General features: G+C 38.6%; 1 protein-coding gene across 1 annotated transcript in view; it reads right to left on the reverse strand.

Annotated features, from left to right (window-relative positions):
- The window catches only part of DAPK1 (death associated protein kinase 1), a 492700-nt gene that overhangs the window by 100386 nt on the left and 372208 nt on the right, over positions 1-20106 (reverse strand). Inside the window, 1 exon segment of the mRNA XM_053702428.1 lies at positions 6763-6985. Within this exon segment, the coding sequence (XP_053558403.1) occupies positions 6763-6985 (223 nt within the window).

The following is a 20106-nucleotide window of genomic DNA, read 5'->3' on the forward strand; positions in this document are numbered from 1 at the left end:
CATGCTACACACATCAAATAATTACAATGGTACATCCCATTGAATCTAAGCCAAGAGGATGTGTCCCCAGTTTTAGTTTTCAATCTTGTGGGAGCCACCATATTGCCCACTGTTCTACCCCTCTTAAAAGCAAACTTGATTCCATTCATTACCGTATTCTGCAGCCCATCATCGGCTAACAGAAATGGAAAGAGTCTCCTCACTATTTTGCATATTTGGGGATATTGTTGGGAGTACTCTGTAATAAATACAACCTTGTTGTCTTTAATGCTTTCAGATGTTTTTGGTTCAATATTTTTCAGGAGCTTATCTCTGTCTAGTGACTTTACTGCTCGTTTGGCTCTAAGTATGGTCGAAAGTTTGTAACCTCTCTCCTTCAGTCACTCAGTAAGGTCATTAGCTTGTTTTTCATACTCCCCTTCAACTGTACAGTTTCTTCTGAGGCGTATGAACTGACCCTTGGCCACACCCTTAAAAACTCTCTGTGGGTGGCAACTGGAGGCATGGAGGAGGGAGTTACCTGAGATGGGCTTGCGAAAGACCCTAGTCTCAATATATTTATCTGCAATCCCTATTAACCTAAGATCCAGGAAGTTAATCTCATTTTTGTGGGATTCAGAAGTAAAACTAATGCCTACTTCATTGGAATTCAAGAATAGAACAAATTGTTCCATTGAACTCTCTGAGCCTCTCCAAATGAAGAGGAGATCATCGATAAACCGCCTATACCAAAATATCTCGTCCCTGTGAGGGTTTCCACCTCCATAGACGTGGGAGAGCTCCCACCAACCCAAATCCATAAAGGACATCCACCTGTAGATTGTGAGCTATACATTTTCAGGGGATATGCTTTGGCTAGTAAAGCAATACAGCTCATATCCTAAGCTAAGTAATGCATTATAAATTGTATAGTGGAGGCTTGAATTTGTTAATAGGAATATCTGGCGGAGAAAAAGTGAAGAGATACTCAACATTGCACACATATCCTATTTTGAACATAAGTTGAAGCTTCTTGGCTAGGATTATTAATAGGACAGCTATCATAAACATAAATCCAGATATGAGACACCTACTTGCTTCTCAACAAAGATAGGATCTCGCCATCCAGGCCAAAGACAGCGAGACCCCAAGACATACTAATGGAGGATAAGAAGCAGGCACTCTTAGGTGCAGCTAGGGAAATCAAAATAAGAAATAACGTTGGTAAAATTATTACTGCTAGGTGGGAGAGAATAAATATATTTGTTCTGTAAATATCTATTAGATGAGGATTCCGTTTATGTAGTTAGCTGCATTTACCAGAGGTATCTATAGTTTGCTACTCTATCCCTCTTATCAAATCTCAATCTAGTAGGTGCTATAAGAATATATATAGGAATTATTCAGGTTGAGTACATTTCTATGTTTGACCTGCAGAAATATATGAAACATTCAGCTTCTATTGCTGTAACCAACAGGTAGTTTTAAGAGAAGTATCTTCAGTTTGCTGCTCTGATTGCCTTGTGAGATCTCAAACTGGCAGGTACAAATCCACTATAGAAGTTGTGAACATCAAAACATAAAAAGTGCAACTGGTAGAAATACATCAGAAATGCTATAGATATGTTTGACCTGCAGGTATATATTAGTCAATCATTCAACTTATAGTGAAGTAACCAACAAGTATCTACATGTATGCCTTACTAAATCTCAAACTGGCTGGTACAGTGAAAATATAAAGGCTGTGAACATCCAAACATAAAAAGTGCAACTGGTAGAGAAGAAGAAAAAAAAAAAAAAAAAAAAAAAAAGATATGTTTGTTCTGTAAATGTAAAAGTAATTAACTTCCATAGTTATGACCAACAGGGAGCTGTATTTATAAGAGGCATCCACAGTGTACTGCTATAGCTGCCTTATCTAGTCTCTACTACTAGGTACAAAGAAAATATAGATATGTATCATCTAGTTTGCGAGTATCAGAACATATAAAATACAACCTTACGATGCAAGATACTTTTTAAATGTACGTTATTTCTCAAATAAAGTCCCATTCATGTTCACGAGAGTCCGTATAGCCTTGATTGTCTATTCATGTAGGGAACTGCGTAGATTTACTACTCACCACCTTTGTCTGTTTGTATGTTTGTATCTAGCCCACACCCGTTTTATTAAACAAGAGTCCATAGTGTAGACTTATGTAATCCTGGAAAACATGACCCCACAAAGTTGACCTCCAACTGGTGCCCTCCAAGAGGCTGGGTCTGAAGCGGGATGGAAGTAGGACCAGGGTTGCAATCACAACGGGTGTACACAGTTTACCTCCTAATGCCGACATATCTGACTGCAAGATCGCAGCAGCTGACTGCGTAGCGGTGAGCTGATCTGCTTGACCTCTCAAACCATAACATTCCAGAGCTATCGCCGGATCCGGACACGGAATGGTAGGAGGTTGGGTAGGCAGAGATAGGTTATCACGTTGGTCTCCTCTTGATGATCAGATCGAGCTGCTGTTTTTGAACCCTTTAGATGACACTTGCCTGCATAGAGGACATCAGCCCCTCATATCACAAATGGTCCCTTACTTTTGGCAGCAAACTCCAGCATGGTATCCACCTTGTTGTCAGTGTCGGTGCAAGACTGCTGATCTGGGTCGGTGTCATTTTTCCAAGCTGCAGCTAATGTACTCCCAAGACGCGAGAAATGCTCGTCCAGAAGATCCTTAATCTTTTTGTATAAAATAGCTTCTTATGACACCATCTAGTAGGTAAAGGTGTTAAATCCCCACAAGGTATGTTACGCTAGTACTCTCCTGGTACGTTGCGTTCAGCACTATGTGCTGCTTAACGACAAGGCCCAGATGTGCCTCGCCGGGGGGGGTAAGCTAAAGGCCTCAACCTTAAAGTTTGCTCCGGGTGCTCAAAGTCTCATCTATCTCAGCAATTTTAAGCTCATCCGATGCGGGATCTTTAGTGAGTCAAAAATCTGTTTGTGTAGCTGACAGATGAGCCATCTGGAAAATTATATCAAATGAAAATGGATAGGATGCAGGAGCAGTGTGGATTGTGCGACCTATCATGGCCGCTGCCCGGAAGTTCCCCCAGTTAGGGTTGTTTTTATGCTACAGGGAGTGTGTGGTATAAGCCAGAGGTCTTTCTTTTCTTACATTTTAAGAGGAAATAATAATAATAATAATAATAATGATAGGAAAGTACAGAAGTATACCTATGTAATGTGTGTGTATTATGTGTGTTCTTACATTTTTATGCTTATAGGAAAGTACAGAAGTATACTGTACCTATGTAATGTGTGTGTAATATGTGTGTTCTTACATTTTTTAGGAAAATATTACCTATGTATTATTTGTGTGTGTTTGTGGAGAACTAGCAATTTGTTATGACTAGTTCCAGTTTTCCTTTCAGAATATGGAATACTGGAACTTGGAAGAGAAGATCCAGACTAAATAGAAGTGTCCATCTAGTGCCTTTTGGTAGAGCTGTAGGCACAGGGAGCGGTAATCTTCTTGGCCAATGTGGAATCACTATCATTACTAATGCACAATTGAGAACGTTCTCCTCAAAATCTTTAAGAGTCAAGCTTTATGATAAAGGATAATGGTCCATCTGTACCTTACAGCATTACTTACAACATTAAAAAAGAAGTCCTTTGCAACAAATGCTCAGTTTCTCTAAGCATTAGACATATCACTGGTTCCCTTCAATTTCAGTTCTGTTGAATAAAGTAACCTGCTTTTCTGCGAGATTCAGTTCTCAAGCAACCACGTGTGTACTGCTTCTGGAAATGACAGATCTTTGTATGCCTTCCAGCTAAAAACATTAATCATATTGTTACTATCTTCAGCTTCTGCAACTTGTTTGGAAGAGGCGACAATGAAACACTTAGAGCACTCCAATCCACTAGATCAGGGTTCTTCAAACTACGGGTCGGGACCCATTACTATGTTGTATGAGAGAGTGTATGTGGTGTGTGTGTGTTGTATGAGAGTGTATGTGGTGTGTGTGTTGTATGAGAGTGTGTAATGTGTGTGTTGTATGAGAGTGTGTGTAATGTGTGTGTTATATAAGAGTGTGTGTGTTGTATGAGAGTGTGTGTAATGTGTGTGTTGTATGAGTGTGTGTGTGTTGTATGAGAGTGTGTGTAATGTGTGTGTTGTATGAGTGTGTGTGTGTTGTATGAGTGTGTAATGTGTGTGTTGTATGAGAGTGTGTGTGTGTGTTGTATGAGAGTGTGTGTAATGTGTGTGTTGTTTGAGAGTGTGTGTGTGTTGTATGAGAGTGTGTGTGTGTTGAATGAGAGTGTGTGTGTGTGTTGTATGAGAGTGTGTGTGTGTGTTGAATGAGAGTGTGTGTAATGTGTGTGTTGTATAATAGTGTGTGTTGTATGAGAGTGTATGAGGTGTGTGTGTTGTATGTATGAGAGTGTATGAGGTGTGTGTGTTGTATGAGAGTGTGTATGTTGTATGAGAGTGTGTATGTTGTATGAGAGTGTATGTGGTGTTTGTTGTATGAGAATATGTGTAATGTGTGTGTTGTATAATAGTGTGTGTTGTATGAGAGTGTATGAGGTGTGTGTGTTGCATGAGAGTGTATGAGGTGTGTGTGTTGTATGAGAGTGTATGAGGTGTGTGTGTTGTATGAGAGTGTATGAGGTGTATGTTGTATGAGAGTGTGTACGTTGTATGAGAGTGTGTACGTTGTATGAGAGTGTGTACGTTGTGTGTGATGTATGAGAGTGTGTGTGATATGAGAGTGTATGTGGTGTGTGTGTTGTATGAGAGTGTGTATGTTGTATGAGAGTGTGTGTGGTGTGTGTATTGTATGAGAGTGTGTGTGGTGTGTGTGTTGTATGAGAATATGTGTGGTGTGTGTGTTGTATGAGAATGTGTTGTAGGAGTGTGTGTAATGTGTGTGTTGTATAAGAGTGTGTGTTGTATGAGAGTGTGTGTAATGTGTGTGTTGTATGAGAGTGTGTGTGGTATGAAAGTGTGTTGTATGAGAGTGTGTGTGGTGTGTGTGTTGTATGAGAGTGTGTGTAATGTGTGTGTTGTATGAGAGTGTGTGTAATGTGTGTGTTGTATGAGAGTGTGTGTGGTGTGTGTGTTGTATGAGAGTGTGTGTAATATGTGTGTTGTATGAGAGTGGGTGTAATGTGTGTGTGTAATGTGTGTGTTGTATGAGAGTGTGTGTGTGTGTTATTACCTTACAACACTTTCAAGTTTGACTACAATCAGTAATACATACACATTTTAGTCACTTTGCCAAAAATTGCAGCTATCTTGTACATCACTTCAGAAATGTTCTGACCAAGCATAAAAAGGGTCACAAAGGTATGTTGTATAATTGCACTGGGTCTTGGGAAAAAAAAAGTTTGAAGAACTCTGCACTAGATTGAAGAACTGACCTATTTAGCCTTAAAGGGACAGTATACACTCATTTTCATATAACTGCATGTAATAGACCAGTGATTTTTAACCTTTTTTTTTGCCGTGGCACACTTTTTTACATTAAAAAATCCTGTGGCACACCACCATCCCAAAATTTTAAAAAAAATCACACATTGTAGCCTAATACAGCATATATATATATATATATATATACACATACACACAAACACACACATACTGTATGTATTGTGCTGTTATGCCATGCCTCCTACAAACTACCCCTGCACTGGGAGTAAAAAACAAGCAAAGTTTAAAAAATATGTCACACTGTTGTCAGTCTGCCGTGGCACACCTGAGGATCTCTCACGGCACACTGGTTGAAAAACACTGTAATAGACTACTATAAAGAATAAGATGCACAGATACTGATATAAAAATCCAGTATAAAATGGTTTAAAAACTTACTTAGAAGCTTTCAGTTTAGCTCTGTTGAAAAGGTAGTTGGAAAGCCCACTGCAAGTGGGAAATAAGACACTCCCCCCCCCCTTCTTTTGCATATGAAAAGACCCTTTACACAAACAGGAGCAAGCTGGAGAAGGTAGCTGACGGTATTCACATAAAACTTTGGGGCTTGGTTAGGAGTCTGAAAATCAGAGCAATGTTATTTAAAAATAAGCAAAATTATACATTTAAAAAAAAACCAAAAAAAAACTTTATGGGCTTTATAAATAGATCATCTACAAAACATTTATGCAAAGAAAAAAAGAGAGTGTATAATGGCCCTTTAAATAAACTTCTTGCTAGAGGCTACACTCTAATCCAACCTGCTGAGGCTATTGCCAGTGTAGAAAGGACCTCCTCAAGGACTGTGTACATTCATTCACACTAGTAGCTATTTCTTGATACCTGATCTGCAATCAGGATCTTCTGGCAAACTGGTGACCCTTTATCATGCACATAGAAAAATACAAAACATATGCTCTAATATAAAATGCCCATTTTCATAAAGATGCTCATTTGACTCTAAGAAAGGTGTTCTTTCTTTCAAAGTTTTGCAGCATGAGTGTATGGGAGAGGTCAGGAGTGTCTTGCTTGCAAGTATGTGTGTATAAAGATAGTTGAGGAGTGCCTTGCTTGTAAAATGTGTACAGAGGGCAGTTAGGAGTGACATGAACAAACTCATGTCTAAAATTATTAGCTATACAAGTTTGCACATTGTAACTGCATTTTTTTATGTCACACTTCTGGGTTTATGCTGTAGTGGTTGCTATTGTGAACTGGGTGTAAAATGAACTGCTGTGAAATGAGGGCTAACTGTACTAGGCTTCTTCATGTACAGTAAGGTCGACAAAGACATTTTGTAAAATAAATAATAGCTTACCTGATGTTTTGTTGGATAGCGGTGAAGGAGGAAATCGGGATGAATTAGTGGATGAAAGCCGTGGCCTACGTCTTCTGAAGAAGCTTCGGATAAGTCCACATTTCAAAGACTCCACAAGAGTAGTCTTTCCTGACCCTACATAACCAAACAACTTCAGCTTTATTCGTGGCTGGGGAGTTTGCGTAGGTCTGAGTTGCTGGATGAATAAACTTCGATAAGCATCCTGAAATCAAAACAACAAGTTTGTTTGTATTTATTTATATAGAGTTAAAACTATGCAGGAACTGGTAACTTACAGAGTATGCTACTTTCTTACAAAACGTACAGAATATTACTAAGCAGCAGCTATAATGCGAAATTAACAAAAAGCAATCAGCAAGCGCTACTCAGGTGCTAAACCAAAATTGGGCAGGCTCCTAAGCTTATATTCCTGCTATTCAAATAAAGATACCGAGAGAATGAAGAAAATTTGATAAATTAGAAAGTTGCTTAAAATTGCATGCTCTATCAATTATGAAAGAAAAAAAATGGGTTTCATATCCCTTTAACAACAAACACCGATTAGCAAATATAAACTATGCACATATATCTACCAATCAGCACCTGCACACCAGGCGCATGCACATGGTACTCATACATATATAATAATCAGCCTTTGCATTTAAAAATGCTTTGCAATTCTGTCATGTGGCTTTATAGCCCCCAACATACTCTTGACTTCCATGTCTCATTAATTGCACTGCATTTCTGATCCAAAACGTCTGTCATCCTAACCCAGGAAAACTAACATTAAATCTGAGGCCTACTAGGGATGCCTGTAAGAGAAGGGTCATTCTTATAACAGATTAATAAGAAGCTTGTAAACCCAGACGTGTGTCATCATTAAAAAAGGAGAAAACTATGAAATATTCAAAGTCCCTGTATCCCTTGCGCATTGATGTGTAGTATGCCATATGATGTAAATTGTAATCCCATATAGGCTCACATACACAAACCTAGGCACACGGTAGGAGTACTTTCTACTAATACATTATAAACCATTTAAAATACAACTCGTCCTACTGCAGAGCCATAGCGGGGGGGGGGGGGGTTACCCTGATACTGCTGCACATCCTGATCACATAGCTTTCAGTTCTAGGCCTTCCTATTCCCCCTCTCGCTCCCAGGAGGAATGTTCTTTCACTGTAATTGCTGTGCAGTGACCGTACTGGCCTTCTTTGTTTCACAGGCCAGTGCTGTGCAGTATGCTCCTGCAACCCTTAAAGTGCTGACATGTGCACTGCAGCACTGAGCTCTCCTATAGTAACAGACAGCCTGTTACTTCTAGGCAGCTTTGTTAACCACACCCAGGAGGACCTAGGGTTGCTGGTTACTCAGACGATACAGTTGATTTATTTTTAAAAGCATTCTCTAAATAAGTTTAATCAAATATAAGCTATAGGACTACATTTATAAATGTATCATAAAATACAAATTTAGTTGTACAATTAATTTCTGGTACACTACCCCTTGTACTGTACAATTGGTTTCCCCTTATTGTGGTGCCAATGACTTGTTATACCTGCTACAGAGTATACAATGTATGGGGAATTGCTTCTTTAGGTTTATTTTTATATGTGACTTTCTTTTCTCTTCAAAACCATGGGCTAGCCTTGTAGGGAGCTCAGACCTCCTTATCTTATCACTTTCTACGCTCAGAAATGTCTCCTTATCTTATCACTGCCTATATAACAACAAATGAAATTGTATAGAATACTTGAAATTAATATTTTAGTTCCACCCCTCACTGGAAGTATAATTTCTTTTGTTGATTTACATAGCTTTTCTAAACTTACATTTTCTAAACCTTGCTCCTAGATTTTGGACGATTTTGTCAAGCCTTAAGTTAATAGATATTAAAGGGACATTAAGGTATTTTGCTTTTGTGTAAAATATGTACTTTATCCCATGCTGCCCAGCCAAAAAAGCAAGGCTTAATTTTTCAGAAGAATACAAATGACTAATTCATTAAGAACTGTTGTTCCGTGTCCAATACAAGCAACTGATCTGGCCTCCAATCATTCAGATCACTTTGTCAGCAATGCTTCTGTTGTATGAAGCCTTGCACTTGTACTTTTGTCATTACACACCCTAATACAAGTCCGCTAACATAAGGAAAGACTGGAACAGAGAGGCATGGATGTGACTGGAGAAGAGAGGCTGAGGTGCAAGGGAGATCTGGGAAGAAGCTATTATGCTGAAGTGTATTTGATGCTTAATTAAATGTTGAATTAAAATAAAAAAAATAAAAAATACCAATTGATTTGTTCTAGTCTCTGCAAAGTATTGCAAGTTCTTAGGGCCTGATAATCACTGTGCGGTAGCACGGTTCTTTTCTATATTAAGCATGAGTAAAGCAAAAAACATGAATGTGGACACATCATCACTTATTCTGTATTCTTTTCCGAGTCAGCACAATCAGTAGACTGTAAAATTGATCCTGTCTTAATCTCATGATTAGAAAATGGGCCCTGTCTACAAATTTATGTTTAAGCAAAATGTATTACAGATTATTTTTAGATACATTAAGAGCCCTGCAAGTTACTATAATAATAATTCAAGTACATAAGATCCTAATGTCATGTAGATAATACTGAAAAACCTACAGCAGCATCCCAAATCCTGTCTACATTGAGAGTGAATGTTGTCCAAGGTGTACAAATTACTCTCCTCACAACAGCAAATGATCCAAATTTACCCTATGGTGCAGATTTATTTTACAATTTATAGACAGGTAATCCAGAACTACAGACAAGTATAATCTTATGTGTGCACAAACACAAAACAAAATTTATGCTTACCTGATAAATGTCTTTCTTTCCGGGCATTGAGAGTCCACAAAACATTCTTATTACTAATGGGATATTCACTCATGGCCAGCAGGAGGCGGCAAAGAGCACCCCAGCAAACCTGTTAAGTATCACTTCCCTTACCCATAACCCCCAGTTATTCGACCGAAGGGAACGGAAAAAGAAGTAACAAGGATATAGAGGTGCTTGAGGTTTGTACAAAAAATACTGTCGTCTGAATTTAAACAAGGGTGAGTCGGAGACTCTCTATGCCCAGAAAGAAATATATTTATCAGGTAAGCATAAATTTTGTTTTCTTTCCTATGGCATAGAGCAGGGGTATCAAGCTCAATTTATCTGGGGGCCACTGGCCAAGTGCTCTTTGCCCATGAGGGCTGCTTGAACTGAGTAAGTGCTCCGGAACTAGATATACTAGTAACTGGAAGTGACATTAAACCCAAGTAGTAGTGCATGGTGGGAGCTGTAGCCCACAGCAGACATACACAGCTGTCTATATCTTGTGACTGCCAAGCGAAGTGATCATTCTGGAACTGTATAAAATTTTTAAAAAAGTGACATTTATCCAAGCAGTGTATGGTGGGAGTCTACACTGGACAATTTATATTTATCTTGTGAGAGCCTATATAGAAGATCAATTAGTTACACCTCTTAGAACCTTAAAAAAAATTATCAGCCCAAATTAATGGTTTACTTATTAAACAAGGGAGGGCCAGATTAAAGTATCTTGAGAGCCGCATATGGCCCCAGGGCCTGTACTTTTAGATCACTGCTCTAAAGGCCCTTATATTGAGAACGCTCACATTTTTGCTGACTCATAATCATTGAGTTCGATAATGTTTTTTATCTGCAGAGACGTGGGATGGCCATGGGGGCAAAATTTGCCCCAGCTTTTGCAAACCTCTATATGGGGTGGTGGGAGCTGTCCCACGTCTATGCAAATAATAATCCTTATAGAGGTTCGGTCATGGCGTACAAGTGATTTATAGACTACCTTTTATTCATTTGGTCAGGGTCCCAGGTGGAAAGTGAAAATTTTACCAACTATTTAAATCACAATAAAGCAGGACTTCAATTTACAGCGGTCTATAACAAGACTAAGATATCCTATCTAGATGTCAGTCTTGACGGTGACAGCAGCAATAATAGGATTATTTCGTCCTTGTATGTCAAACCCATTACTGTCAATGCCTTACTCCAGCCAAAAGCTGTCACCCCGACACATGAATTATGGTGTGGCACAGGGGCAGTTCATAAGGATAAAAAGGAAATGCTTGGAAGAAAGTGACTTTTTGGCAGAGGGTAAGGTATTACAATCTAAATTGAGGGCACGAGCGTACCCAGAAGGACCGATTTAAAAGGCCTATATGGAGGTGCAGAGTATACCAAGGCCAGACATATTGAAACCAAATATATCTAAATCTAATGCACTTGATAACAGACAAAAGAGTGAGATAATTTCCGTCACTACATATTCTAATCAATACAGGGATGTGTGTAATATTGTAAGGAAAAATCTTCCTATTTTGAAGGCTGATGAACAACTAAAATATGTGGTGGATAAAGGCTGTCATTTTGTTTCCAAAAGAAATGTAACAATTGGTAATTTAGTTTTTCCAAGTGCATTAAGGAAACCAAAGAAAAAGAGCAGTTGGCTTACCTGTAAGGGTCATTATAGGTATGGAGCACAAAGCTGCATAGCATGTGAATGTACGCAAATAAGCAAGGTGTTCCTATCACAAAGCACACAGAAGGTTTTTGACCAATTGTTGATCTGAATATACCATACACATGATCACTTGTACAGTTTGTGGGATATTGTACATAGGGTGTACCTCACAAGAGACTAGAGTTAGAATACACGAACACCTAAATGATATAGAGAGAGGCAAGGCAGTTACAGGAGCAGCTAAGCATTTTATTTATGAGCACCAAGAAGATGTTAGATCATTTACATGGATGGTAATTGATTTAATCACCTCTAAACCAAGCGAAGGACGTAGAACAAATGAGTTATCCAAAAAGAAAGCTTTTTGGATTCTCAAACTAAACAAACAGACCACAAGGAATGAACATAGAAGGTGACAATAAATTATTGGCAGTAACCAAGCCGTGATAAATAATCTATGCACCTGATAAGGTTCTCTGGTCTGTCAATGAGATTGCAAACTCTCTATATAACATATAATATCACACCAGCGAATATATTTATATATTGTGATGTATTTTGTGTATATATATTTTTTAAGCATAATTGATTCTCTAGTGGTTTTCTTTTTGATCTGAAGTGTTCTTAACACAAAATTGTATAAATGTAAATAATGAGAACAGTAAATATTCAATACATACTAAGGGTTTACTATTAAACTGCTAAATTAGAAATGTTTTAATAGGGAATTTTGTAAATATACATTATATTAAGACTTTCTATATATAATCTTCAAGCTATGAGTATTGTCATCCTGAGTTAATAGGAGGAATCATTGTATGTAGCCCGTTGTCTCCTAAATCACCAGGAGCAACAGAGAGCACAGATTTGCATTAACCAATTAGAATGTGAGGGAGCATATAAGCTCCACAGGGAAAAGAGACAAGTGTGTCTATGAATAAGGCCTTCTGGGGCCAAAACGCATCAGACTAGTCTGTGCCTTATTTTTTAATTTGTGATGTGAGCCATGTTTTAATAGTTTGGAATAAAGTCTAAAATTTGTTACCAGTACCGGCATATTTTGAATTGTTAGCAATAGACAACTCTAGCCAAAGCTAGAACAAAAAAACTGCCCCTTTTTTTACAATAATTCCACCAGGGCAGCCACTAAAAGGTTTAGACCATTGGGCTCTTAATCCCAATAGTTGAAATACAAGCCACTACCAATACTCCAAATACACCCCTCCAACAATCACTGAGGTGAAATGGGCCTGAACTCAGTCTGAGAATCCCTCTCACTGAAGAATAAAATGCACATCTTCATTCTTCAACCTCCTACAGCAGAGGCAAAGACAAGATTGAGTTACCAGTGAGGTGGGAGGGGTTTTATAGAGCACATGGGGTTTGGAAATCTTTGCCTCCTCCTAGTGGTAGGAAAGAGTAATTCCCAGGAGTAATGGATTGTGGACTCTCACCACCTGTATGAAAGAAATTAAATATCTGACTGGTCCTAAAACATTCCTCTGAAATCACACTAGAAATGATAGATAAACTGGGAAAACTCTTTCAGCATTGCTTCAGTATGAATTATTTACCTCACACAGGATAACCCTGCACATTTCTGTGGGGGCATAAGTAGTCAATGTTTTTCCAAGTCTAGTTCTTTTATTAATGTATTATATACAAACAATGTAATTTGAACAGGATTTATAGATACAATAAAACTGCATAATTAAAAAATAGAAGAATGTGTTTTGAAACATTTTGAAACTAGAACTCAATGACTTTGTGAATTAAGTGCATCTCAATGAGCAAATAAACCGAGCATAAGCTATCAGTAAAATCTACATACAGTATAAAAATGGCTTAGACAATATAGACTTTTTGAAAGGTTTATTATTTTGTAAAGCGAAAATAAAATAATTTACCAACATGATAAAACATTATTTGCATTTAAAATGTTGAGCAATTTATAATCTTAGAATTTGAACCTAGTGCAAAATAATATCACGCAACTTAAAGGGAACATAAGTCTTATCACGCTAAGAGTATTATGATTACTATATAAAATGAAAGCAATTATATTACTGTTGTTGCCATGGAAATCACCTGAGGAGGTGCATGGCCACCAGTTAACTGGTGTCAAGTGTCAGTTGTTAATAGTAGCTTAGCAAACCTTACAAGTTGTTTATTTTCTTTACTAAGATATCCGCTTTACTAATTAAAAGCCCTATAACCATCTCTAGCTTAAAATATGTATATGTTGTTGCTTTACAGAAATCTTAAAAGACTACAATCACTGCACATTATATGTATGTAGTAGGGGACCTACTCAACAGAGGGAACTTGGGCAAATTATTTTTTTGACCCTCCCAAAGGTAACTCAGTAGTAAACAATAGTAATAACATAAATACTGCTCTGTACAATGATTTTGAGGATAGATAGTAAAAGGCTCCCCTGCATTTGGATTGTACATATTCACGCATGTATAGACTGGCTACTATGGGCCCCCCAATACTTGGGCCCTGGTGCCAACGCACCTGCTGGCAATTGGTAATTCCACTCCTGTATTTATGTAGTTAAAGATATTAACTACAAACCTAACAATCCTGGATTTGATTTTTGATTTCCTTAAAAGTTGTATTTTAGTCAAAAAGAATCCCAGGATAAGGATGATACAAAAACTGCACTACTATACATCATGATCAATAGCACTAAAATATTGATCCCACAAAAGTGGAAAACACAGGAAACCCCAACACTAGCTAAGTGGAAGGAACAAGTGGAGGAGATGTTAGAACTAGAAAGATATCACTTTTACAAAACAGGCAGGATAGATAGATACAAACTCATGCTCATGAGATGGAACGCTGCTAAGACTTAAACCTCTCAGGACCCCCCCCCCCCCACATTCGCATTGGCGACAAAGTTTCCCCTCCCCCCCTACCCCCTTCTTCCCAAAACCATACCATCCCATCCACCCTACATACACCACCCCCGGGTGTGTCGGCCACTGGCTAACACTTTCTGATACTCTTCCATATTCTACTAAGGGGCATACCTGCTCCCGAGGCAATGTAACACGATACCACTGAGGATAACTCATTACTTTGTGTATATGTACAAGCCTGTATAGATGTTTACCTCTTGATCTAACTGATTTTCTTTTTTTTTATATACATCTGGATACAAGAATTGTAAGAATTTATATGTTTTATACCAAAATTTATATGAAACAATTAAGCTCTGATCACTGTGTTGCAACACGGATTGATTGGTAGCTTTGTATGTTATACCTTTTATGTTATTTACAATAAAGCATTTAAAAAAAAAAAAAAAAAAAAAAAAAAAAAGAATCCCAGGGGATATTAAAGGGAGGTAAAAGCAAGTTGGTCTATGTGCACATAATACATATGAACAATTAAGCACTGCATTAAAGATATCTGCACAAAAAAATAAATGTTTTATAAACAAAATAAAACTGCCATTTTGACAGCAATATTTGCTGGGCATTGCAACTGTTGTGCGGTCTAGAGGCAGCCAATCAAACACTTTTCCAAGGGTAAACATGTGACTTACTCAGTGTCTTTAGTTCCTCTGTGGGGAGAGGAAAAATGCACATTTTGCAAAAATAATTACAGCAGTTGCAGGCAAAATAAATAATACATGTATATTTACTATGCATAGTTTAACATTTTTGGGGCATTTATATAGACATTTTAATGCATTACATGATCTAATTCATTAAAACTTTTTATTATTACACCAACGTCCCTTTGTAACTAGGTGTTTATCCCCATAAAGGGCTGGTTTACCAGGTGTAGTAGACTAGACATCCTGCCGAGCCTTCCTGAACATGTCATCCCCAGTAATTGGTCAAAATGCAAGATGGTTCCTCAGAAGGTATACATACATACCTACATACACACACACCTACCTGTATATAAAAATCACTTCTGATTTCCACAGATCTGCATATAAAAATAATGTAGTAGCATTTTAACACTGTAATCTCATATTGTTTTGTAGTCCACATATTATAAAAGTTGTTTATCTTATCTCCTTTGCTTTGGCCAATTAGGGGAAATAAATGAGCTCCTGCAGATATCAAGCAATCACCACGCAGCATGTAAAACAAAATTTATGCTTATCAGAAAAAAAGAGAGGGGTCAGGGTGTGCTACTGGGAGCTGCTATATAACAGAGGATGAATAAATATATTTCATGTTAAACAAAAAACAGAGAATAAATGTGAGTTACAAATATATATGGTTTACTAACATTTAATCAGGAAAAAACACAATATAAAAAAATGCATGGGAATATAATATAATACAGTTTACCACCGGTGGTTAAAAGGATAAAAAAGTTTGGATAAAAAGTCTAATAAAAAAATATTAAAAAACCAATGATCAGAGTTAATATGTCTCTTACGGGAAGCACAGTAACGTTGAGTCTGAGGCAATCTAACAGTCAGTGTGAACTTGGCAACACTGTAAGAAGTGACTCACCCAGAATTCGAAGCCGTTAAAGTCGTGCTTCTCCGTGTACTGACCTGAAAATAAATGAATTCCACGTCCTGGACCCCCTTTTCAGATGTACGGTTACCTTTGCAATGAGCAAAACCGGCCCAAGGTGTGTTGTGATGGATATCTGTTCCTCGGCGTGTAGGGGGTCATGTGACAATTGTCCAACCAATCAGGGTCACGGATTACCGGGTGGTCTGCGTGTCAATACTGTTTGTAATACAAAGATGCCAAAAAAGAACCAGTCTTGTAGTAAGTTTTTGTAACTATGTTACACTTCATAAAGGATGTTACAGAGCGCTCTGTGTGACAATCTTAGATTTGATTGTAAACAATCCAAGTGGTGCAAATCAACGCGTTTCAGCTGGTGTAGCCTTTCTCAAGATTTTTTTCTGATGATCTTATTTTGGAGGTATTTTGGAACTGACCTCTTTTTCCAGGGCAGCCATTTTTGTGCTATATTTGCAGGCTCTTGTTTGTTGTACAAAATGTATGTTTACCTGATAAATTTCTTTCTTTCCTGGCATGGAGAGTCCATGAATCCATTCTAATTACTAGTGGGAATTCAACTCCTGGCCACCAGGAGGAGTCAAAGAACACCCCAGCAGAGGTGTTAAGTATCACTCCTACTTCCCATAAGCCCCCAGTCATTCAGCCGAAGGAATGTGGAAAGAGAAGATGACACAAGGGTATTAGAGGTGTCTGAGGTTTATACAAAAAAGCCGTCTTAAATCAAATTAAGGGCGGTCGTGGACTCTCTATGCCAGGAAAGAAAGAAATTTATCAGGTTTGCATACATTTTGTTTTCTTTGCAATGGCATGGAGAGTCCATGAATCCATTCTAATTACTAATGGGAACCAATACCCAAAGCTAGAGGACACAGAATGGAAGGGAGGGAGAACAAGATAGGCAGACCTAAACAGAAGGCACCTCCACTTGAAGAACTTTTCTCCCAAAAGAAGCCTCAGCCGTGGCAAAAGTATCAAATTTGTAGAATTTGGAAAATGTATGCAATGAGGACCAGGTGGCCGCCTTGCAGATTTGTTCCACAGACGCTTAATTTTTGAAGGCACAGGAAGAAGAAACTGCCCTAGTGGAATAAGCCATAATTCTCTCAGGAGGCTCTCATAAGCCAACCGAATAACACTTCTCAACCAAAGAGAAAGAGTAGCAGAAGTGGCCTTCAGGCCCTTACGCTCACCAGAGAAAACAACGAACAGTGCAGTAGATTTCCGAAAATCCTTAGTTGCCTGTAAGTAAAATTTTAAAGCACGCACCACATCCAGGTTATGCAACAAACGTTCCTTCTGAGAAGAAGGATTAGGACAAAACAAAGGGACAACAATTTCCTGATTGATGTTGCAATCTGACACTAACTACCTTGGGAAGAAATCCCAACCTAGTACAGAGGACTGCCTTATCCGCTTGAAAAATAAGGTAAAGAGAATCACACTGTAGAGCTGAAAGTTCCGAAACTCTACCAGCAGAAGAAATGGCGAGGAGAAACGTTTCAAGATAACAACCAAATGCATAGGCCTCTATTTATCAAGCTGTCAACCGCAAATATGCTGGAATTCCACAGCGTATTTGTGGCGAGCCTGATTCGCCGTAGTTATCAAGCCCTAATGACCGGCAAAAGTAGAATATAGTGACATAACATACGATCCGGCGGACTCCGAAACAGATCGATGGTTACGTCACTACAGATGTTCCGAACACAAGTTCGGCACAATCTGACTACTTTTGGTAGTTATAAAATACCTACCAGGTACGCTCGCCACTATTCCGGCCCAGCGTACCTGGTTTTCAATCCGCCGCCCTGGAGGTGACGGATGCCATAGGAATCAATGGGAGTCTGACAGCAGCGAAAGCTCATGTTCGCTGCTGCCCGATATCCCATTGATTCCTATGGGAACTACTACACCTGAACCCTAACATGTACCCCGAGTCTAAACACCCCTAAATCTGCCCCACTACACTGCCGCCACCTACATTATACTTATTAACCCCTAATCTGCCGCCCCGACACCGCCGACACCTACATTATACTTATTAACCCCTAATCTGCCACCACCTACATTATACTTATTAACCCCTAAAACCGCCGCTCCCCGGAGGCCACCGCAACTCTATTAAAGTGTTTAACCTCTTAACCGCCGCTCCCGGACCCCGCCGCAACTCTAATAAAATGTATTAACCCCTAAACGGCCGCTCACGGAGCCCACCGCCACCTACATTATACCTATTAACCCCTAATCTGCCGCCACCTACATAAAGTTATTAACCCCTATCCTGCCGCTCCCGGACCCCACCGCAACTAAATAAATTGTTTAACCCCTAAACTGCCGCTCCCGGAGCCCACCGCCACCTACATTATATTTATTAACCCCTAATCTGCCCCCCCTACACCGCCGCCACTATATTTAATTTATTAACCCCTAAACCTGAGTCTAACCCTAACCGTAACACCCCTTAACTTAACTATAATTTAAAAAAATCTAAATAAAATTCCTATAATTAACTAAATAATTCCTATTTAAAACTAAATACTTACCTATAAAATAAACCCTAAGCTAGCTACAATATAACATAGTTACATTGTAGCCATCTTAGGATTTACATTTATTTTACAGGCAAGTTTGTATTTAATCAGTATCCTAATCAGCCAATAGGATTGAGCTCGCATTCTATTGGCTGTTCCAATCAGCCAATAGAATGCAAGCTCAATCCTATTGGCTGATTGCATCAGCAAATAGGAGTTTTCCTACCTTAATTCCGATTGGCTGCTAGAATTCTATCAGCCAATCGGAATTCAAGGGACGCCATCTTGGATGACGTCATTTAAAGGACTAGTCATTCGTCGGGTAGTCGTCGGTCTGGATGGATGCTCCGCGTCGGATGTCTTCAAGATGGAGCCGCTCCTCGACCGATGGATGAAGATAGAAGATGCCGCCTGGATGAAGACTTCTGCCCGTCTGGAGGACCTCTTCTGGCCGGTTTAATGAAGACTTAGTTGAGGACTTAGGCCCGGTTGGGTGAAGACGTCACAAGGTAAGGTGATCTTCAGGGGGTAGTGTTAGGTTTTATTAAGGGGGGATTGGGTGGGTTTTAGAGTAGGGTTGGGTGTGTGGGTGGAGGGTTTTAATGTTGGGGGGGTATTGTATTTTGTTTTACAGGTAATAGAGCTGATTACTTTGGGGCAATGCCCCGCAAAAAGCCCTTTTAAGGGCTATTTGTAATTTAGTATAGGGTAGGGATTTTTATTATTTTGGTGGGCTTTTTGATTTTATTAGGGGGTTTAGATTAGGTGTAATTAGTTTAAAATTCTTGTAATTATTTTTTTTATTTTCTGTAATTTAGTGTTTGTTTTTTTTGTACTTTAGTTAATTTTATTTTATTTTAATTAATTGTAGTTAATTGTAGTTTAATTTATTTAATTTTAATGTAGTGTTAGGTGTAATTGTAACTTAGGTTAGGTTTTATTTTACAGGTATATTTGTATTTATTTTAGCTAGGTAGCTATTAAATAGTTAATAACTATTTAATAACTATTGTACCTAGTTAAAATAAATACAAACTTGCCTGTAAAATAAAAATAAACCCTAAAATAGCTACAATGTAACTATTAGTTATATTCTAGCTATCTTAGGGTTTTATTTTATAGGTAAGTATTTAGTTTTAAATAGGAATAATTTATTTAGATTATTTTAAATTATATTTAAAATAGTGGGTGTTAGGGTTAGGCTTAGGTTTAGGGGTTAATAAATTTAATATAGTGGCGGCGACGTTGGGGGCGGGAGATTAGGGGTTAATAAATTTAACGTAGGTGGCAGCTGTGTAGCGGGGTCAGATTAGGGGTTAATAAATTTAATGTAGGTGGCGGCAGGGTCCGTTAGCGGCGGTTTAGGGGTTAAACATTTTATTTAGTTGCGGCGGGGTCCGGGAGCGGCGGTTTAGGGGTTAATAACTTTATTTAGGTGCGGGGGGCTCCGGGAGCAGCAGTTTAGGGGTAAAATAGTATAGTTTAGTGTGGGTGCTTAGTGACAGGGTAGCAAGAAAGCTGCGAATAAGCCAATGAGCAACGAGATCGATGACTGTTAGTTAACAACAGTCTGCTGCTCATTGCACCGTACTTGGTGCGCGGCTTTTTGACAGCTTTCTTAATAATTTTGGCTAACGTATTCAGGTCCGCGGCAGGGATGTTAGGCGAGCGTATTGGTGCGGGCGAATGCTAGAAAGTTGGCGGCATGGTATCAATTACCTTCTCAGAAAAACCACGCATAGCCAAGACTAAGTGTTCAATCTGCAAGCAGTCAGCTTCAG

The sequence above is a fragment of the Bombina bombina genome, chromosome 2 (assembly GCF_027579735.1).
Source record: "Bombina bombina isolate aBomBom1 chromosome 2, aBomBom1.pri, whole genome shotgun sequence".
NCBI lineage: Eukaryota > Metazoa > Chordata > Amphibia > Anura > Bombinatoridae > Bombina > Bombina bombina.